Source organism: Diorhabda sublineata, chromosome 8 (assembly GCF_026230105.1).
Source record: "Diorhabda sublineata isolate icDioSubl1.1 chromosome 8, icDioSubl1.1, whole genome shotgun sequence".
NCBI lineage: Eukaryota > Metazoa > Arthropoda > Insecta > Coleoptera > Chrysomelidae > Diorhabda > Diorhabda sublineata.
Genome location: NC_079481.1, coordinates 9295206 through 9319375, shown reverse-complemented (window position 1 = coordinate 9319375; position 24170 = coordinate 9295206). Strand labels below are relative to the sequence as shown.

The following is a 24170-nucleotide window of genomic DNA, read 5'->3' as shown; positions in this document are numbered from 1 at the left end:
TCATTTGTCTTCTGAAACTGTCATTTGTATTCAGAAACTGTCATTTGTCTTCATAAAATGTCATTTGTCTCTAGAATGTGTCATTTGTGTTTTGACATTTTTTTTGTATTTGGTAATTGTCATTTGTCTTCTGAAACTGTCATTTGTATTCAGAAACTGTCATTTGTCTTCATAAAATGTCATTTGTCTCTAGAATGTGTCATTTGTGTTTTGACATTTTTTTTGTATTTGGTAATTGTCATTTGTCTTCTGAAACTGTCATTTGTATCCAGAAACTGTCATTTGTCTTCATAAAATGTCATTTGTCTCTAGAATGTGTCATTTGTGTTTTGACATTTTTTTTGTATTTGGTAATTGTCATTTGTCTTCTGAAACTGTCATTTGTCTTCAGAAACTGTCATTTGTCTCTAGAATGTGTCATTTGTGCTTTGACATTTTTTTGTGTTTGGTAATTGTCATTTGTCTTTAGAAACTGTCATTTGTCTTCATAAACTGTCATTTGTCTCTAGGATGTGTCATTTGTGTTTTGACATTCTCATTTATGTTTGAAAACTGTCATTTGTCTTCAGGAACTCTCTTTATTAGAAATAAACCATCATTTGCTTCTAGAGACTCTCTCTTTCAAAAACAAACCATTATTTGTCTTCAGAAACTGTCATTTGTCTTCAGAAACTGTCATTTGTCTTTAGAAATTGTCATTTGTCTTTAGAAACTGTCTCCATTATTTCTGTTATCTCTTCTTCTAATTTTCACTTTCGTTTCGTACCCAATTAATTGCTTCGTGATTTTTCACTTTTTCTTTTCATTTTTTCTGTTTTTTCTCTCATGTTTTCAATCCCTCACCCCCACTACTGTGAAAGGTCCTGCAACCATTTCCTTTGCTCTTCCTCTCCTTTTTTTTTAATTCTGAATGTATGTGATAACATTCCATCATCCTTAATCAAAAGAGATTAAAACCAACCTCTGAATCAAGACAAACAATTCAGTTGATTATAAAAATGTCATTTTTTCATATTAAGTCGAAAGCTTAGGTTATTATAATCACATTGTATAGGAAATTACATTTAAAATAATTTAGTTAGTAATCCTTTTAAAAGGATTTGTTGAAAAAATACAAAAACGCGACTTTCATTGAGGATTACACCATAAATATTTACGAACACGTCAACTTGTTTTGAGTAAAATTGTATTGATTCGAAGCAACTGTATATTTATCTGTCTCCAACGTCAGAATCTAATATACATATCGATTCGTTATTCAATAATAACACAAAAGTTTTCCAATCTCAAAGAAACTCTTTCAATTTTCAATATAAGACATCATTTAATCCACTAGAAACAAAATTGTTTTGAAAATTAATCAAAATCATATTCAAGTTTTCATAGGAATCATCGTCACCTAAAATACGAGGATTGTACCAAAATAAACCTCCCATAGTGTAAAGTTTACACTGTTGTGTATTGTTCAACAAACGTTTACCACCCAAGTGTTCATTTAGCTTTGAGTAGAAGTCGTAATCACTAGGGGCTAAATCTGTTCATGATAGAACGATTTTTATCTTCTATTAAACTTGTTATATATGTTATCGTCGATGTAACCTTTTACAACTGTGGTTACTTTCTAATCTCCTGATATTTTTATATAAAAACAAGCATCCTAGTACCCTGGTAGCTAATTCGACACTAGTTTCAATAATTTAAACGTCTTAAGTGGACCCGGTGCAGTGCTTATGAGATACATCTGTTTGTCTAGTAGGTCTTGAAAGTCGAATGATGACAGATGACATAAGCATCTGTCATTAATTTATCGGTGAAGCGGTTGTAAGCCAGGTAACCAATGAAATCGTTCAAAAACTTCGTCATCCTCACTCTCGATTGATACTACTACAAAACGATTCGTGATCTAAAAGACGTTTATACCGGAAACGGATTTCGTTGGAGGTTTCTTCTTTCCCAAATCATTTCCGGGCTTTTTCTATTGAAGGTTTTTGGGCGATATTAAGTAGAAATGTGTTTGATAAAGGCTGGGAGACCGAAAATGAGCGACAGTTTCGACGTAGAAGAAAATTTTATCAAAATTTCATTAAAAATTGTGTGGTTTAAAACTGCCAAGTCCGGGAGACGTTCCCGGGGGTTGTCGACCCCTGGTTTAAGAAAATATATCGATTTAACCGACTGTACGTACGCCTGTGGTTAGAAATGCAATAAATTCGTTCAACCGAACTGATGCGTTGTTGGAAATCTCAATAAAGTATAGAACTGTTTCAAGAATTTCAATTGGATAATTTTAGAAGGATTTTCTTGGCATATAAATGATAATTTTGGTAGTTTTCCTTATAAATCGCTTTGAAAAAATGTGTATAAGATTGAGGTCAAGATATTTCGATGGTATTCCATCTGATTATTTCTATTTCTCAGATAAATAATTTATTTGTAATTGACGTCGTTTATTTGTGTTTTTTCTGTTTGTACAAACAGTACAATGTCCAAAAAATAACTCTGCATATCATTCAATCATGATGTACGGCTTTGATTCCATCGATAGTCTATATCTATCTTAGAGTTTCCACTATGGTTTTAACCCAGAAAATTGGTCGAGTTTTTCAATAATTACTTCGTGCAAAAGTAGTTACAAAACGTAAATCGTTCATTTCAACTAATTAACTAACTTGGTACACTGAAAACTTTCTCGTCACACCTCTCAAGTTTCCCTAATCCTGTCGTTTAATATAATTTAGTTGAGTAATTAATCTCTGAAACCGAAACCGTGGAACCTCTAGTTACTTATCATTCGGAAACAAATTGCCCCAATTTGACAGACATATTTGATTCAAAGTTATTTATCTCTATTGAGATCGATTCCTGTACTGAGAGGTTGAAAACTCAATCTACTCAACATTCTGTCTTCTAAATTGACAGTTCTAACCTAAAAACTGCAATTTGACACTTTTAATTAAATAAACGTCAACTTGAGAACGTTTGTGACAACCACGGGCCAAATTCGGCCTTCCACCTCTCGAGAGATTCAGATACACATAGTTTCGCGCCTAAGAAGAATTAATAGTTGTGTAATGTTGAGGATGCTTTGTATCACATACAAATGGCGACGATCGATCTCAACCTCCAGTTACTTATCATTGGAAAAGAAATTGCCTCAATTTGACAGACATATTTGACTCAAAGTCATTTTTCTCTATTGAGATTGATTCGAACGAATTAGAACTCAATCTACTCAAGATTCTGTCTTCTAAATTGACAGTTCTAACCTAAAAACTGTCGTTTGACACTTTTTTTTCAAATAAACGTCACCTTGAGAACGTTTGTGGCAACCCCGGGCCAAATTCGACCTTCCACCTCTCGAGAGATTCAGATACATACAGTTTAGCGTCTAAGAAGAATTAATAGTTGTATAATGTTAAGGATGCTCCGTATCACATAAAAATAACGACGATCGATCTCAACCTCTAGTTACTTATCATTGGGAAAGGAATTGCCGTAATTTGACAGACATATTTGACTCAAAGTCATTTTTCTCTATTGAGATTGATTCGAACGAATTAGAATCAATCTACTCAAGATTCTGTCTTCTAAATTGACAGTTCTAACCTAAAAACTGTCGTTTGACACTTTTTTTTCAAATAAACGTCACCTTGAGAACGTTTGTGGCAACCCCGGGCCAAATTCGACCTTCCACCTCTCGAGAGATTCAGATACATACAGTTTAGCGTCTAAGAAGAATTAATAGTTGTATAATGTTAAGGATGCTCCGTATCACATAAAAATAACGACGATCGATCTCAACCTCTAGTTACTTATCATTGGGAAAGGAATTGCCGTAATTTGACAGACATATTTGACTCAAAGTCATTTTTCTCTATTGAGATTGATTCGAACGAATTAGAACTCAATCTACTCAAGATTCTGTCTTCTAAATTGACAGTTCTAGCCTAAAAGATGCCGTTTGGCACTATTTTTTCAAATAAACGTCACCTTGAGAACGTTTATGGCAACCCCTGGCCAAATTCGACCTTCCACCTCTCGAGAGATTCAGATACACACAGTTTCGCGTCTAAACAAGAAGAATTAATAGTTGTGTAATGTTGAGGATGCTTTGTATCACATACAAATGGCGACGATCGATCTCAACCTCCAGTTACTTATCATTGGGAAAGAAATTGCCTCAATTTGACAGACATATTTGACTCAAAGTCATTTTTCTCTATTGAGATTGATTCGAACGAATTAGAACTCAATCTACTCAAGATTCTGTCTTCTAAATTGACAACTCTAGCCTAAAAACTGCCGTTTGACACTTTTTTTTAAATAAACGTCACCTTGAGAACGTTTGTGGTAACCCCGGGCCAAATTCGGCCTTCCACCTCTCGAGAGATCCAGATACACACAGTTTTACGTTTAAACAAGAAGAATTAATAGTTGTGTAATGTTAAGGATGCTCCGTATCACACAGTTTTGGGTCCAAAGAAGAAGAATTGATAGTTGACCTCAACTTCTTATTTTTATTGGAAATTGAAAAGTTCTTATTCAATTTTTTCTCGATTCCGATGGAATTGTGTTTAAAAGTGACTATTTTCTTTCAAACGCTCAATACGATCGATTTTGATATTAAGATGTGATTTTTCTAAATTTTTTATCGTGAACTGAGACCAAACAACGGAATCAGCCTTAGTTTATAGTCTATTTATATGCAATAGTGTTTGTGGTTTAGTTATTTGACTCAGTTTTAATTTTTTGAATTTATGATCAGTGAAGTCTGGCGTCAAAACAGCACAAAGGTTTGATGAAGAGCAGACACAACTTTCGCAGGCGGTTTAGCTTGCAACCCTCTTTTCTCAAAGAAGAACCCGAAGAAGAGAGACACCCTTCGACCAGGTAAATATTTCTGGTGAAGTACGTGATATTATGGCACGTTTGGAAATGGGATATTTCCATATAAATAAGATGATAGAAATTTCAGGTCTCAGAAAAGTGAAAATGCGGAATCACTCGAAAAAAACGATCACGTCGTTAGCGTCAGCGCAAGCGTATCGCCAACTAACAACGTCAGACACAAAATAGTCGTAATGGGTGCCGCTAAAGTAGGCAAGTCTTCCATTATCAATCAGTTTTTATATGGGACTTTTTCTTCAAAATATAAAAGGACTGTTGAAGAAATGCACCACGGGGATTTCAATGTTGCTGGGGTAAGTTTTATAGACAATTGTCAGGAATAATTCTTTGTATTTCTATGTATGTCCACCACAAAACACAACCCATAATTCCAGCTCAGATGCAAATAACGCTCAATTCAAACCAAGAAATCTACTATTGAAGTTTGTGGAATCCTCGAAGTCTAGTCCTTAAAAAAAAGGTTTAAAGTCCTTTAATAAAATGCTCAAATTTGAGCTTCTGGAGGTTCCAAATCATATATCACACCTAAAACATGAATGACAGTTAAAAACCCAGTCACTTGGTCTTTTTCCATCGCTCACCAGATAATGTACACTCCAGTACAAACCTGGTCATCAAGAAAAGTTCTTCAGACTTCTTAGGTTATCAATCTTTCGAATTGTCTTAGACCTGGAGTGTTTTCCCAGCAAGACTTCATCTTATTCACGGTAGGGCTCTGGTCGAAGGTATGGGTTACTTCCTTTCAGTTAGCTGGTGCTTTTAGAGGTCAGGTTTTCCTAGAAGTATAGTTCAGAAATGCTTAATCCAGCTCCTTGTACTTGCTTCGAACAGTTTATGTAGAAGAAAGACTCATTTCGAGATTGCAGAAGATTTTTATTGGAACATATCGTTAAATATCTTTGTCCAACACGCTATATATTTGGTCCATGGGTTTGTCACGATTTTCAAGCTTCATTAGCTCTAGAATCCTATCAGATTTCCTGGTTCTAATTTTATTGTCTGGATTAACCTGTGGGCGTCGCTAAATTAGCCTTTGACTCTTGTTTAGCTTTTTCTGAGCTGTTGTTTGTTCAGTTTTCGGCCACCAAACAAGCGCTGCGTATGTAATGATGGGTTTGGTATATCCAGATACCATTTAAGGCTTTAGTCCTGCCAACAAGCTTGCGATAAGTCCAGTAGTCCTTGTCGAGGTGATTATTTCATCCAGGATGACTCCTAGATATTTTGCATCATTGGTTCTAATTCTAATTTCGAGGTATGCAGATCACAGCCTGGCAAATTTGACGATAAAAGGTTGGAGCATATAAAATTAAATTAAAATTTTGAACATGCCCCTGGTATTGCACGTTTTGGAAGTTGTTGACACTTTATGATACGAGTGTCGATCTAATTTCCGATTTTTCATAACATTTTTGAAGATTGCGCTGAATTTCTAGCATTCCCCTGGTAAAAAAATGGATCCTACGCTTTGAGACGTGTTTAATTCCATAATTAATTAAATATTATTTTTTCAATACTCAATATTAATTTTTTTAAATATATACCAGATAACCCGACTCGTTATGATACGAGGGGCGATGACTGTTTGGTATATCCAGAATACAAGTTCTAATTTCACTTTTTTGGAATATCGTGAAATAAATTTCGAGATATATGGGTCAATAATTTGAACATAGATCGCAGTCAGGCAAATTTGACATTAAAAAATTGAAGCTTATAAAATTAAATTTAAATAAATACAAGGTAATTTGGTAATAAAATTTGAATCTTATCGATGGCATTTATGTCCAGGTGCATTTGACATTGGACATTTTAGACACGTCTGGAGCTTACGAATTCCCAGCTATGAGAGCCTTATCGATATCATCAGCCGACGCCTTCATTCTAGTCTACGACGTCACCGATTCCAGCACCTTCGAAGAAGCCAGAGCGCTCCGAGACCAAATCCACGAAACTAAATGTTCTTCCAACGTACCAATCGTCGTAGTCGGAAACAAAATAGATTTAACCGGAGATCGCGAGGTATATTTCCCATACCAAAATCTATAAGTTTGTTTACGTATCGTTGTTATGGTTTTTTTTTCTCCCTCCAGATTGATACGGCGACCACCGAATCGGTGATAACCGTAGACTGGGAAAACGGATTCGTCGAAACCTCTGCTAAAGATAACGTCAATATTACCAAAGTTTTTAAAGAACTTTTAGTGCAGGCTAAAGTTAAATACGATTTGAGTCCGGCGTTGAGGCGTCGCCGCAGACAATCTCTACCTTCCCAACCGGGTCCTCCTCAAACGCCCACCCACGCCGCTATGATTCCATCTGCCGTTCAATTGCAAGTTAGTATATTTGAAGATTCGTTTCGAAAAAATTATTTTTTCGTACGTTTTTTCAGCATCTTCAGCAGATTCGAGATCGACACGGCAAAAGAAATTCTTGCGTCATCTCCTAAATCAGTTTTTTAATATTGAACATTTATCTTTAATTATTGATAAACAGAAGGCTTGGAACGTTTTTTATTTGTTTATTATCTATTAATAAATACATCGTTGAGAGCGCGTAGATGACGCGTCTCATACCCAATCCGTAACTTTTATAAGGACAACCTGTATTATCTAATAATTACTCTTTGCTTAACTCGATAGAATTTATGGTTTACGAGATATTTAGATCGTTCTACATGCGTTCGCCATAAAGAAACATTCTGAACAAAATTATCATAAACCTTAATTTTATCTTTCTTTCTTCATCTCTATCCGCCCTCGTAATTTATTCAAATGATACTCGCGAGATGGCAGGAGGGAAAAATGAATACATAACCGTGTTATTTTGTTATACAGGGTATATCAAAAATCGATTAAAAATCACCAAACAATCACATGTTTATAACGCATAGATTAATCGGAAATTAACAATAAGTTTTAGCCAATCAAAGCTTGTGAAACGTTCAAGTTCCTCCCTATCGAAAGGTCGAGAAAGCCATAAAGTATTTAGCCGCTGCTGTATTTTTTAACTTACCTTTGTTTCTAAAAAGTTTTCCGTATTATTATCAACAGATTTTCAATCGGTTTTTTTCGCTTAATGCGAACGTTTTGAAAAACCCTGTATATAAATCACGTTCAATTAAATATGGTATTTTTAGTTTTTTCAAACAAAATAAACAGCTACTCACTACAACGTGATTTACAATCTGTATTTTGATGGTTTATTTCGAATTTCGCGTATAAAAAATTTCAAATTTCTTTGACTTCTTATTTTTTTCGAATATTTATGTTTCTTTAATCTAAAACGCCAAAAAACAAAAAAAATAATACTATTAATACTAATAGTGACGTTGTTTACATAGGACAGACATCTCAGTATTTAGAAAATAGATTAAAAGATCATCAATACGATTATAATAATATAATTGCGTTAAGGAATTAGGAAATATCATAAAAACATAAATTCAATTATAAAGATTCGAAAATTCTTTGGAACGGAATCTAAAATACCAAATAAAACATTTTTTTAAAGGATTCGCCGTCAACGGCTTATTTATCGATATTTTTCATTAAAAACTCTTTCTGACATACTTGGAAAGTTGTATAATAATATGTGATTAAATGAATCTCGTAATCTCAAAAATTTGCTTTTAAAACCTCACCTCACCCCACCCCCAAGGAAAAAACATTTTACCTAAAAGGTGGATTGGTTGAGAAAGCCTATTTGCATTGCCACCACGTTTTCCTGAATTAAATTCGATGGATTTATTTTTTTGGGGAAATGGATGAAAAAATAAATTTCCATTATGACGTTATAAAGAGGAATCTTGGAATGTTCTTCCCAATTCAATAAAGTGCGAGATGCTCGGTTCGAAAATTTATTATAATTTTTTCCTTAAACGTTTTTTAACAGTATGCAGTACAATTAGACATTTTTTATTGTGTTTTAAGTATTTTTAATAAAAAATTACGATTTATGATAATTTTTTTCAGAATCTTTCTTTATGGCGAACGCTTTTAAAACGATCTAAATATCTCCTAAACTCGTTTTAGAAGAAGTTTTAATCAATATTCGACTAAAAAATTGGTTTTTCTCTACGAATTTTGATTTTTTTAAGCATTTAGTAGATTCTTCGATTTGTTATAATATGAGGGACGATCTAATTTTCGATTTTTCATCACCTTTTTTCATAATCCAGTTTAATTTTGAACATGCCCCTGGTATTGCTCGTTTTAGAAGGTGTTTGGATTAATATTCAACTAAAAAATTGTTTTTCTCTACGAATTTTGATTTTTAAAGCATTTAGTAGATTCCTCGATTTGTTATAATACGAGGGACGATCTAATTTTCGATTTTTCATGACATTTTTCATAATGTAGCCTAATTTTCATTATGCCCCTGGTATTGCTCGTTTTAGAAGGTGTTTGAATTAATATTCAACTGAAAAATTGGGTTTTCCCTACGAAATTCGATTTTTTTAAGCATTTAGTAGGTTTCTCGAATCGTTATAATACGAGGGACGATCTAATTTGCGATTTTTCATGACATTTTTCATAATGTAGCCTAATTTTCAATATGCCCCTGGTATTGCTCGTTTTAGAAGGTGTTTGAATTAATATTCAACTGAAAAATTGGTTTTTCCCTACGAAATTCGATTTTTTTAAGCATTTAGTAGGTTTCTCGAATCGTTATAATACGAGGGAGGATCTAATTTGCGATTTTTCATGACATTTTTCATAATGTAGCCTAATTTTCAATATGCCCCTGGTATTGCTCGTTTTGGAAGGTGTTTGAATTAATATTCAAATGAAAAATTGATTTTTCCCTACGAATTTTAATTTTTTATGCATTTAGTAGGTTTCTCGAATCGTTATAATACGAGGGACGACGTAATTTTTAATAACTTTTGTAAGTATTTTTTATAGAAAATTACAATTTATTATAATTTTTTTCAGAATTTTTCATTATGGCGAACGCAATTAAAACAATTTAACTATCTACTAAACCACAAATTTTATCGAGTGGAACAAAAAGTAACTTTTTGTTAAAAATCGATTTAAAAATTCATTTAGATTATACAGGTTCTCCCTGTAAAAGTTCCAGATTGTCAACCATAGACAATATACCTAAAAATAAGTTCTGATTACTCAGAAACGAGAGGCAGTATGAGAAAATGTTTACTTTGTCACGTCATGTACTCACTCCGATTTGTTTGAGCAAGCAACACCTCGGGTATATTTCCTGGACTATAAATAACACTAAACGAAAATGTATGACAAAAAATTTTATAAATTTCTATTAAAAATCTTTTGGTATCTAAATAATACGACTCCCTACATTTTTTAAATGTAAAAAAAACTATGAAAATATTCAATTTTCGTAATTTAATCATTAATTTATACGATGGAAAATGAGTATTTTTATAAATTATTCTCATTATGAAATGTCAATTATCTAATATTTATTCTAATTAGGTGTATCCTGTTCCATATTTTAAACGGGATATGTCAAAACCTGACCAATTGACAAGAATGCAATACCAACGTGTTGAATTTAATAAAACAATGAAATTCTAAAATGTGGAACTTGGTGCAGTTCTAAGCCTTCTTCATAATATAAACCATCACTCAATAAATCGTCTGAATAACTAAGAAAAACACATTTTTTTGTGCCAAAAATCGATTTTTTTCATTTATATAATCTCCTTCTCTAACTTCTAGATGTCGTGCTTGTAGAAGGATTTGTCTTTTGACCCAGTTTCAGCAGAATATTTACCATCATCGGTGTCTGAACTACCACGTTTAATTTCACTAAAATGCTTATTTTCGATCGAGAAGAGTCCGAGTTATACTTTTGACATCATTGCTGAGATTGTACAGTATTTTTTTCATCAAAAAAAAACGATAAGTTAACAAAAAAAATTTTTTTGAAAATTAGAAAAATAACTTCGCTTAAATAGCTGTCACTTTTTTCTTTTCCATCTGTGTATCGTTCGTACGATTAATTGAGTGATGTTATAACTGTCTATGGTGAATTTAAAAGCTCATATTTATATTTCGACAATTATCAGGAATTTTTGTACTAATTCAGTCACACATTTATAACATTAAAAACAAATCGGTAAATTCTCAATTTTTTTTATTATTGAGTAGTTATGGTACGAGGGGCGGTATTAATTTGCGTGTGGTATAAAAAGTAGATTACTATTTGCTGGAAAGTGTTTAATTTAATAATTAGCTGCAATTTTAATTCCTTTATACTAATTATTAATTTTTTTAAGTATTTAGTACGTTTCTAGGGTAACTATAATGCGAGGAACGATCTAATTTTCATCACCTTTTTTCATAATCCAGTTTAATTTTGAATATAACCCTGGTATTGCTCGTTTTAGAAGGTGTTTGAATTCATATTCAACTGAAAAATTAGTTTTTGTCTACGAATTTTGATTTTTTTAAGCATTTAGTAGACTCCTCGATCAGTTATAATACGAGGGACGATCTAATTTTTGATTTTTCATGACATTTTTCATAACGTAGCCTAATTTTGAACATGCCCCTGGTATTGCTCGTTTTAGAAGGTGTTTGAATTGATATTCAACTGAAAAATTGGTTTTTCCCTACGAATTTTGATTTTTTAAGCATTTAGTAGATTCCTCGATTTGTTATAATACGAGGGACGATCTAATTTTCGATTTTTCATGACATTTTTCATAACGTAGCCTAATTTTGAACATGCCCCTGGTATTGCTCGTTTTAGAAGGTGTTTGAATTGATATTCAACTGAAAAATTGGTTTTTCCCTACGAATTTTGATTTTTTAAGCATTTAGTAGATTCCTCGATTTGTTATAATACGAGGGACGATCTAATTTTCGATTTTTCATGACATTTTTCATAACGTAGCCTAATTTTGAACATGCCCCTGGTATTGCTCGTTTTAGAAGGTGTTTGAATTGATATTCAACTGAAAATTGATTTTTCCCTACGAATTTTGATTTTTTAAGCATTTAGTAGATTCCTCGATTTGTTATAATACGAGGGACGATCTAATTTTCGATTTTTCATCACATTTTTCATAATGTAGCCTAATTTTGAACATGCCCCTGGTATTGCTCGTTTTAGAAGGTGTTTGAATTGATATTCAACTGAAAAATTGGTTTTTCCCTACGAATTTTGATTTTTTAAGCATTTAGTAGATTCCTCGATTTGTTATAATACGAGGGACGATCTAATTTTCGATTTTTCATGACATTTTTCATAACGTAGCCTAATTTTGAACATGCCCCTGGTATTGCTCGTTTTAGAAGGTGTTTGAATTGATATTCAACTGAAAAATTGTTTTTCTCTACGAATTTTGATTTTTAAAGCATTTAGTAGATTCCTCGATCAGTTATAATACGAGGGACGATCTAATTTTTGATTTTTCATGACATTTTTCATAACGTAGCCTAATTTTGAACATGCCCCTGGTATTGCTCGTTTTAGAAGATGTTTGAATTGATATTCAACTGAAAAATTGGTTTTTCCCTACGAATTTTGATTTTTTAAGCATTTAGTAGATTCCTCGATTTGTTATAATACGAGGGACGATCTAATTTTCGATTTTTCATGACATTTTTCAGAATGTAACCTAATTTTGAACATGCCCCTGGTATTGCTCGTTTTAGAAGGTGTTTGAATTGATATTCAACTGAAAAATTGGTTTTTCCCTACGAATTTTGATTTTTTAAGCATTTAGTAGATTCCTCGATTTGTTATAATACGAGGGACGATCTAATTTTTGATTTTTCATGACATTTTTCATAACGTAGCCTAATTTTGAACATGCCCCTGGTATTGCTCGTTTTAGAAGGTGTTTGAATTGATATTCAACTGAAAAATTGGTTTTTCCCTACGAATTTTGATTTTTTAAGCATTTAGTAGATTCCTCGATTTGTTATAATACGAGGGACGATCTAATTTTCGATTTTTCATGACATTTTTCAGAATGTAACCTAATTTTGAACATGCCCCTGGTATTGCTCGTTTTAGAAGGTGTTTGAATTGATATTCAACTGAAAAATTGGTTTTTCCCTACGAATTTTGATTTTTTAAGCATTTAGTAGATTCCTCGATTTGTTATAATACGAGGGACGATCTAATTTTCGATTTTTCATGACATTTTTCAGAATGTAACCTAATTTTGAACATGCCCCTGGTATTGCTCGTTTTAGAAGGTGTTTGAATTGATATTCAACTGAAAAATTGGTTTTTCCCTACGAATTTTGATTTTTTAAGCATTTATTAGATTCCTCGATTTGTTATAATACGAGGGACGATCTAATTTTTGATTTTTCATGACATTTTTCATAATGTAGCCTAATTTTGAACATGCCCCTGGTATTGCTCGTTTTAGAAAGTGTTTGAATTGATATTCAACTGAAAAATTGGTTTTTCCCTACGAATTTTGATTTTTTAAGCATTTAGTAGATTCCTCGATTTGTTATAATACGAGGGACGATCTAATTTTCGATTTTTCATGACATTTTTCATAACGTAGCCTAATTTTGAACATGCCCCTGGTATTGCTCGTTTTAGAAGGTGTTTGAATTGATATTCAACTGAAAAATTGGTTTTTCCTTACGAATTTTGATTTTTTAAGCATTTAGTAGATTCCTCGATTTGTTATAATACGAGGGACGATCTAATTTTCGATTTTTCATGACATTTTTCATAATGTAGCCTAATTTTGAACATGCCCCTGGTATTGCTCGTTTTAGAAGGTGTTTGAATTGATATTCAACTGAAAAATTGATTTTTCCCTACGAATTTTGATTTTTTAAACATTTAGTAGATTCCTCGATTTGTTATAATACGAGGGACGATCTAATTTTTGATTTTTCATGACATTTTTCATAAAGTAGCCTAATTTTGAACATGCCCCTGGTATTGCTCGTTTTAGAAGGTGTTTGAATTGATATTCAACTGAAAAATTGGTTTTTCCTTACGAATTTTGATTTTTTAAGCATTTAGTAGATTCCTCGATTTGTTATAATACGAGGGACGATCTAATTTTCGATTTTTCATGACATTTTTCATAACGTAGCCTAATTTTGAACATGCCCCTGGTATTGCTCGTTTTAGAAGGTGTTTGAATTGATATTCAACTGAAAAATTGATTTTTCCCTACGAATTTTGATTTTTTAAACATTTAGTAGATTCCTCGATTTGTTATAATACGAGGGACGATCTAATTTTTGATTTTTCATGACATTTTTCATAAAGTAGCCTAATTTTGAACATGCCCCTGGTATTGCTCGTTTTAGAAGGTGTTTGAATTGATATTCAACTGAAAAATTGGTTTTTCCTTACGAATTTTGATTTTTTAAGCATTTAGTAGATTCCTCGATTTGTTATAATACGAGGGACGATCTAATTTTCGATTTTTCATGACATTTTTCATAATGTAGCCTAATTTTGAACATGCCCCTGGTATTGCTCGTTTTAGAAGGTGTTTGAATTGATATTCAACTGAAAAATTGATTTTTCCCTACGAATTTTGATTTTTTAAACATTTAGTAGATTCCTCGATTTGTTATAATACGAGGGACGATCTAATTTTTGATTTTTCATGACATTTTTCATAAAGTAGCCTAATTTTGAACATGCCCCTGGTATTGCTCGTTTTAGAAGGTGTTTGAATTGATATTCAACTGAAAAATTGGTTTTTCCTTACGAATTTTGATTTTTTAAGCATTTAGTAGATTCCTCGATTTGTTATAATACGAGGGACGATCTAATTTTCGATTTTTCATGACATTTTTCATAATGTAGCCTAATTTTGAACATGCCCCTGGTATTGCTCGTTTTAGAAGGTGTTTGAATTGATATTCAACTGAAAAATTGATTTTTCCCTACGAATTTTGATTTTTTAAACATTTAGTAGATTCCTCGATTTGTTATAATACGAGGGACGATCTAATTTTTGATTTTTCATGACATTTTTCATAAAGTAGCCTAATTTTGAACATGCCCCTGGTATTGCTCGTTTTAGAAGGTGTTTGAATTGATATTCAACTGAAAAATTGGTTTTTCCTTACGAATTTTGATTTTTTAAGCATTTAGTAGATTCCTCGATTTGTTATAATACGAGGGACGATCTAATTTTCGATTTTTCATGACATTTTTCATAACGTAGCCTAATTTTGAACATGCCCCTGGTATTGCTCGTTTTAGAAGGTGTTTGAATTGATATTCAACTGAAAATTGATTTTTCCCTACGAATTTTGATTTTTTAAGCATTTAGTAGATTCCTCGATTTGTTATAATACGAGGGACGATCTAATTTTCGATTTTTCATGACATTTTTCATAACGTAGCCTAATTTTGAACATGCCCCTGGTATTGCTCGTTTTAGAAGGTGTTTGAATTGATATTCAACTGAAAATTGATTTTTCCCTACGAATTTTGATTTTTTAAGCATTTAGTAGATTCCTCGATTTGTTATAATACGAGGGACGATCTAATTTTCGATTTTTCATGACATTTTTCATAACGTAGCCTAATTTTGAACATGCCCCTGGTATTGCTCGTTTTAGAAGGTGTTTGAATTGATATTCAACTGAAAATTGATTTTTCCCTACGAATTTTGATTTTTTGAACATTTAGTAGATTCCTCGATTTGTTATAATACGAGGGACGATCTAATTTTTGATTTTTCATGACATTTTTCATAAAGTAGCCTAATTTTGAACATGCCCCTGGTATTACTCGTTTTAGAAGGTGTTTGAATTGATATTCAACTGAAAAATTGGTTTTTCCTTACGAATTTTGATTTTTTAAGCATTTAGTAGATTCCTCGATTTGTTATAATACGAGGGACGATCTAATTTTCGATTTTTCATGACATTTTTCATAATGTAGCCTAATTTTGAACATGCCCCTGGTATTGCTCGTTTTAGAAGGTGTTTGAATTGATATTCAACTGAAAAATTGATTTTTCCCTACGAATTTTGATTTTTTAAACATTTAGTAGATTCCTCGATTTGTTATAATACGAGGGACGATCTAATTTTTGATTTTTCATGACATTTTTCATAAAGTAGCCTAATTTTGAACATGCCCCTGGTATTGCTCGTTTTAGAAGGTGTTTGAATTGATATTCAACTGAAAAATTGGTTTTTCCTTACGAATTTTGATTTTTTAAGCATTTAGTAGATTCCTCGATTTGTTATAATACGAGGGACGATCTAATTTTCGATTTTTCATGACATTTTTCATAACGTAGCCTAATTTTGAACATGCCCCTGGTATTGCTCGTTTTAGAAGGTGTTTGAATTGATATTCAACTGAAAATTGATTTTTCCCTACGAATTTTGATTTTTTAAGCATTTAGTAGATTCCTCGATTTGTTATAATACGAGGGACGATCTAATTTTCGATTTTTCATGACATTTTTCATAACGTAGCCTAATTTTGAACATGCCCCTGGTATTGCTCGTTTTAGAAGGTGTTTGAATTGATATTCAACTGAAAATTGATTTTTCCCTACGAATTTTGATTTTTTAAGCATTTAGTAGATTCCTCGATTTGTTATAATACGAGGGACGATCTAATTTTCGATTTTTCATGACATTTTTCATAACGTAGCCTAATTTTGAACATGCCCCTGGTATTGCTCGTTTTAGAAGGTGTTTGAATTGATATTCAACTGAAAATTGATTTTTCCCTACGAATTTTGATTTTTTAAGCATTTAGTAGATTCCTCGATTTGTTATAATACGAGGGACGATCTAATTTTCGATTTTTCATGACATTTTTCATAACGTAGCCTAATTTTGAACATGCCCCTGGTATTGCTCGTTTTAGAAGGTGTTTGAATTGATATTCAACTGAAAATTGATTTTTCCCTACGAATTTTGATTTTTTAAGCATTTAGTAGATTCCTCGATTTGTTATAATACGAGGGACGATCTAATTTTCGATTTTTCATGACATTTTTCATAACGTAGCCTAATTTTGAACATGCCCCTGGTATTGCTCGTTTTAGAAGGTGTTTGAATTGATATTCAACTGAAAATTGATTTTTCCCTACGAATTTTGATTTTTTAAGCATTTAGTAGATTCCTCGATTTGTTATAATACGAGGGACGATCTAATTTTCGATTTTTCATCACATTTTTCATAATGTAGCCTAATTTTGAACATGCCCCTGGTATTGCTTGTTTTAGAAGGTGTTTGAATTGATATTCAACTGAAAAATTGGTTTTTCCTTACGAATTTTGATTTTTTAAGCATTTAGTAGATTCCTCGATTTGTTATAATACGAGGGACGATCTAATTTTCGATTTTTCATGACATTTTTCATAACGTAGCCTAATTTTGAACATGCCCCTGGTATTGCTCGTTTTAGAAGGTGTTTGAATTGATATTCAACTGAAAAATTGGTTTTTCCCTACGAATTTTGATTTTTTAAGCATTTAGTAGATTCCTCGATTTGTTATAATACGAGGGACGATCTAATTTTCGATTTTTCATCATATTTTTCATAATGTAGCCTAATTTTGAACATGCCCCTGGTATTGCTTGTTTTAGAAGGTGTTTGAATTGATATTCAACTGAAAAATTGGTTTTTCCCTACGAATTTTGATTTTTTAAGCATTTAGTAGATTCCTCGATTTGTTATAATACGAGGGACGATCTAATTTTCGATTTTTCATGACATTTTTCATAACGTAGCCTAATTTTGAACATGCCCCTGGTATTGCTCGTTTTAGAAGGTGTTTGAATTGATATTCAACTGAAAATTGATTTTTCCCTACGAATTTTGATTTTTTAAGCATTTAGTAGATTCCTCGATTTGTTATAATACGAGGGACGATCTAATTTTCGATTTTTCATGACATTTTTCATAACGTAGCCTAATTTTGAACATGCCCCTGGTATTGCTCGTTTTAGAAGGTGTTTGAATTGATATTCAACTGAAAATTGATTTTTCCCTACGAATTTTGATTTTTTAAGCATTTAGTAGATTCCTCGATTTGTTATAATACGAGGGACGATCTAATTTTCGATTTTTCATGACATTTTTCATAACGTAGCCTAATTTTGAACATGCCCCTGGTATTGTTCGTTTTAGAAGGTGTTTGAATTGATATTCAACTGAAAAATTGGTTTTTCCCTACGAATTTTGATTTTTTAAGCATTTAGTAGATTCCTCGATTTGTTATAATACGAGGGACGATCTAATTTTCGATTTTTCATCATATTTTTCATAATGTAGCCTAATTTTGAACATGCCCCTGGTATTGCTTGTTTTAGAAGGTGTTTGAATTGATATTCAACTGAAAAATTGGTTTTTCCCTACGAATTTTGATTTTTTAAGCATTTAGTAGATTCCTCGATTTGTTATAATACGAGGGACGATCTAATTTTCGATTTTTCATGACATTTTTCATAACGTAGCCTAATTTTGAACATGCCCCTGGTATTGCTCGTTTTAGAAGGTGTTTGAATTGATATTCAACTGAAAAATTGGTTTTTCCCTACGAATTTTGATTTTTTAAGCATTTAGTAGATTCCTCGATTTGTTATAATACGAGGGACGATCTAATTTTCGATTTTTCATGACATTTTTCATAATGTAGCCTAATTTTGAACATGCCCCTGGTATTATTCGTTTTAGAAGGTATTTGAATTGATATTCAACTGAAAAATTGGTTTTTCCCTATGAATTTTGATTTTTTTAAGCATTTAGTAGATTCCTCGATTTGTTATAATACGAGGGACGATCTAATTTTCGATTTTTTATGACACTTTTCAAAATGTAGCCTAATTTTGAACATGCCCCTGGTATTGCTCGTTTTAGAAGGTGTTTGAATTCATATTCAACTGAAAAATTAGTTTTTGTCTACGAATTTTGATTTTTTCAAGCATTTAGTAGACTCCTCGATCAGTTATAATACGAGGGACGATCTAATTTGCGATTTTTCATGACATTTTTCATAATGTAGCCTAATTTTCAATATGCCCCTGGTATTGCTCGTTTTAGAAGGTGTTTGAATTGATATTCAACTGAAAAATTGGTTTTTCCCTACGAATTTTGATTTTTTTAAGCATTTAGTAGATTACTCGATTTGTTATAATACGAGGGACGATCTAATTTTCGATTTTTCATGACGTTTTTCATAATCTAATCTAATTTTGAACATGGCGCTAGAAAAAAGTGCATTTGCAAGCTTTGGAAGATGTTTAAGTCGGTGATCAACTAAAATTGGTTTTTTTCCGACGAATTTTAATTTTTTACAACATTTTCAAGATGTAGATAAACTTTATACACTGGAATGTGTTGAATCCAATATTAGATAAAAAATTGGTGTTTTCCTATTAATTTTTATTTTTTCCAAATCTTTAGTGAGTTTCTCGACTCGTTATTATACGAGGGACGATCCAATTGTCGATTTTATCAGGATAGCTTAATTTGAAACTTGCCAGTTGTAAATAAGTAAATTTTCACGCATTGGATAAAGTTTCAGTCAATAATTATCCGAAAAATCTAGTCTAGTAGACTCCTAGACTCGTTATCATACGAGTGGCGATCTCATTTCGAAGTTTTCAAGGCATTTTTCAAGATTGCGCCGAACTTCCAGCATTCCCCTGATAAAAAAGTGAATTTTAACGCTACGCTTTGAGACGCGTTTAATCCCATAATTAACTAAATATTATTTTTTCAATACTCAATTTTAATTTTTTTAAATATTTACCAGTTAAACCGACTCGTTATGATACGAGGGGCGACTCAAAAAATTATAATAAATCATACTAATACAAAAATATAATCGTGCTGTATATTTATGAAACAATACACAATATTCTTTAAATTTTTCTCAACTCTTTATGATACGAGGTATCGTTCAAAAAATATATAAAAGTTTATGGAAACTAATACCATAAATTCACCATAGATTAGTACGAAAATAAATTAATAATAATAAATAATCATATATATATATATATATCTATTAATGTGCAGATGTTTAGCAGGTCGATAAATCATTCATGAAATGATATTTTATCATTCATTTCTCATCAAAACTTATACGGGTCACATTAAAATAACTATAAATATTTTTCTAACGTTTATTACGAAAATCTCACAAACTTAGTGACTGAAAGACAAATAATGTTGAACACATAAGAGATTCGTTCTCGAAACAAGACGAAAATACGCTAATTTGGCGTTTTCGAGATCGCAAAATCCATTTATCGAAATCCCAGATGTCTTAAATTAATTCCTTCCGACTATTTTCACTATACGTCTCACCCCTATCCAAGCAACCCCTTGAAACAGCTCCGTTTAATTCATAATTTGAAATTCCCAACATCAACGAACTGGATAAATGGATTTTATGACTATGATAACGCTAAACTAACGCGTTTTTGATATGATTCTGAACCAAATAGAGTCTGAAATACGTAGAGGAAAGAATTTTCTTTGTATGTGTCTCTAACGTTACTAATTTCATATAAATAACTTCAGTTCGATGATTAGTGTTCATTATATAGTTCTCACTATTCCACATACGAGGACGATTCGGAAAGTACGGATTTTCAGCTTCCAAATACGAAATGTTCGATGCGAGAACTTTCCAACACCAAGAACTGATGACCTCTTCTGCACTTAATCCTTGATTCTTCCATAATATTTATAATATTAGTAAAGATAAGTAGGTATTCGGGATATTGTTATTACTATAAATAATTTATTACGATTGGCGATCTAATTTTCAATTTTTCATAACATTTTTCAAGATTTGATTGAACTTGTAGCATTCCCCTGGTAGAAACGTGAATTTTAACGCTTTAGATGAGGTTTCAGTCAATAATAATTTGGAAAATTGATTTTTTTCCTACGAATTTTGAGTTTGTCGATTGTCTAATAGACACCTAGACTCGTTATGATACGAGTGGAGATCTAATTTTCAATTTTTCATAACATTTTTCAAGTTTTGATTGAACTTGTAGCATTCCCCTGGAAAAAAAGTGAATTTGAACGGTTTCGATAAGGTTTCAGTCAATAATTATCCGAAAAATCTAGTCTTGTAGACTCCTAGATTCGTTATAATACGAGTGGCGATCTAATTTTCAATTGTTCATAACATTTTTCAAGATTTAGATGAACTTCTAGGATTCCCCTGGTAAAAAATTGAATTTTAACGCTTTAGACGAGGTTTCAGTCAATAATTATCTGGAAAATTGATTTTTTCCTACGAATTTTGAATTTTTCGAGTGTCTAGAAGACTCCTAGACTCGTTATGATACGAGTGGCGATCGAATTTTCAATTGTTCATAACATTTCTCAAGATTTAGATGAACTTCTAGGATTCTCCTGGTAAAAAATTGAATTTTAACGCTTTAGACGAGGTTTCAGTCAATAATAATTTGGAAAATTGATTTTTTCTACGAATTTTGAGTTTTTCGAGTGTCTAGAAGACTCCTAGACTCGTTATGATACGAGTGGCGATCGAATTTTCAATTGTTCATAACATTTCTCAAGATTTAGATGAACTTCTAGGATTCTCCTGGTAAAAAATTGAATTTTAACGCTTTAGACGAGGTTTCAGTCAATAATAATTTGGAAAATTGATTTTTTCTACGAATTTTGAGTTTTTCGAGTGTCTAGAAGACTCCTAGACTCGTTATGATACGAGTGGCGATCGAATTTTCAATTGTTCATAACATTTCTCAAGATTTAGATGAACTTCTAGCATTCCCCTGGTAAAAAAGTGAATTTGAACGGTTTAGATGATATTTCAGTCAATAATTATCTGGAAAATTGATTTTTTCCTACGAATTTTGAGTTTTTCGAGTGTCTAGAAGACTCCTAGACTCGTTATGATACGAGTGGCGATCGAATTTTCAATTTTTCATAACATTTCTCAAGATTTAGATGAACTTCTAGGATTCCCCTGGTAGCAAAGTGAATTGGAACGTTTTAGATGATATTTTAGTCAATAATTATCTGGAAAATTGATTTTTTCTACGAATTTTGAGTTTTTCGAGTGTCTAGTAGACTCCTAGACTCGTTATAATACGAGTGGCTATATGTTTTCTGATTTTTTGAAATTTGAAAATTATGTTTAAATAGAATAGAGTTACCACATTATAAGGTAGAAATTTCGTTATTCCACTATCATCAAGTGTACATAAAAAAAATTACTTAATTATCATACCTCGTATATCTTATCTGTAGTAATAATAATATTAAATTTTTTACAGTACGATCATAAATTTAATTTCTTTTGAAGTATATCAAATTTAATCGAAATAAACAAAAATTCGCATAAAAATTTTTTTGTTTGAATTTTTTTTTGTTTTGGTTCTCTATCAATTGATTTAAATATCCCAAAATCATCAACAATCTTATTTAGCTAACTTTTGAACACCCAGTATTCAATAACATTTCTATTATAAAAAAAAACTAAAACAATCATGTTTCACCTTGTATGTTTATAACGAAAAATTGTTTTTATGGACGTACTGTAAGTATTATACATATATACATTAAATAATTTGAACTAGCGGGGTTAGTATTTTTCTACATCCCCTGGTATCTTAATAATAAATTGTATAATCAACTATGTATAGGACGCTATAATAAATTGGATATATAGATCTTTTATAATACTGTGAATTTCGAATGTTGTATACAAAACTCAAAAATTCTATTTTTTTTTTGCTATTAAATATAGGAAAAAAAATTCTGCCCCGTATCTAAAACATGTAAAAAATTTCAATTACACCTCGTATAACTACTATTAAAAAAAATGATTTAGTCACAACTAGTACCACCATGGCGCTGCTATAACAACTTTTTGTTCTGTGAGTGATATACACATTGTTAGTTATTAACGCGAGAAAAAGTTTAAATTGTTCAGTATCTATTAATTATTAATGTTATATTTTTATTTCACAACAAACGTACCCTGTATAAATAATTTCATGTATAATAGTTTATCAAGACTATTTTGTTCCACTTATTTTTGTAGCTCATTAAAAATGATTTAAACTATTTTTCTTTGTATTTTATACAGTAATTATTTATTATTTTTAGACGTGTACAATATCAACATTAAAATATTATTTATTACAGTGCTTGTGTTATACTAGTAAAAACTAAAAAATATTTCACTTGTAGCATTTGATAAAATTAAAACGATACTGTTTCATTTAGATCCCTTCCTTTTAATTCCTACTTTAAATAATGATTTTGGACTACTCTCTCACAGGTGGCGGTAGTTACGCTGTTTTAACTCCAATGTAACTTTTATTTTGACGTTAGGTGAATAATAAGTATGAAAATTAGACAAATTTAGGCGTCATTAATGTATAATTAATAACTTATCATGTATGATATAACTGTAAACCTAAATTTACCGGAAACATGAGGATCCATTTTTCCAAGAAATGTGCTATTTGCAATTATTCTGGTCTATTCAAATATTAAATGATTATGTATTTTAGTACTTCCTTATGAGTCACTCGTTGAAGTCTCATGTTTGATACGGCATGACCCACGCAATCAAAATCAGAAGTGCTCTAGAAATTCCGGGTAAAGTCATCCAAAATTGTCTTCCCATAACAATTATAAAAAAATCTAAAATATTAGCTTGGAACCAACACATTTAATTTGAAATTTTTTTGTCTACCCGATATCTATGCATATTTTAGTCGACACAGCAAATCGATGTAGACAGGCTATTGAAGTTGAGATTTAGTTGTACTCTCTGTCAGTTATTGAACTATGCAAATATCAATAAAAACAATTATTTCCAACTTTCTCCTCTATTACCTAGAATTTTAGATTATTGGAGGATGTAAGTATAATGTTGACAAATTTATATGGTTAGTCTGAGGACTGACTTTACATCCTTGTGATTGTATATTAGTCAATTTGTCAGAGATATTTACGGGGTTATCAATAACATTCATGTATTCTGAATTTACTAAATAACATGCAACAAATTGGATTAGATAGAAGGGAAACTTTGTGAACAAAAATTATGAATAAGAAATTAAAATCTCATTTATGCGAGGGAAAAAGTATTTTGATAAGTCTATCTCGAATGCTTGAAAAATGTATTGAAAATATTGCCGATAATAAATTTAATTTAATCACGACTACGGTGATGATATGTGGTCTTGTAAAGCACCGTAGATATTCGTTGCGGAAATTGGTGTAATATATACATCCTGGGGGTTTTCGAAATCGCTGAACACGATTAAGACGACATAAAAGGTACCTA

The 24170-nt window shown here is 31.5% G+C and overlaps 1 protein-coding gene across 2 annotated transcripts in view; it reads left to right on the top strand.

Annotated features, from left to right (window-relative positions):
- The window catches only part of LOC130447982 (ras-related protein Rap-2b), a 45551-nt gene extending 37338 nt beyond the window's left edge, over window positions 1–8213 (top strand). The window contains exons 2-6 of one of the 2 annotated variants that reach the window (XM_056785078.1): window positions 4766–4890; window positions 4967–5201; window positions 6700–6930; window positions 7002–7244; window positions 7301–8213. In XM_056785078.1, coding sequence (XP_056641056.1) covers window positions 4799–4890; window positions 4967–5201; window positions 6700–6930; window positions 7002–7244; window positions 7301–7357 — 858 coding nt within the window. In that variant the 5' untranslated portion in view covers window positions 4766–4798 and the 3' untranslated portion in view covers window positions 7358–8213. The remainder of the gene's footprint in view (window positions 1–4765; window positions 4891–4966; window positions 5202–6699; window positions 6931–7001; window positions 7245–7300) is intronic. The other variant, XM_056785079.1, reaches the window with a different exon arrangement.
- The last annotated feature ends 15957 nt before the right edge of the window (window positions 8214–24170 follow it).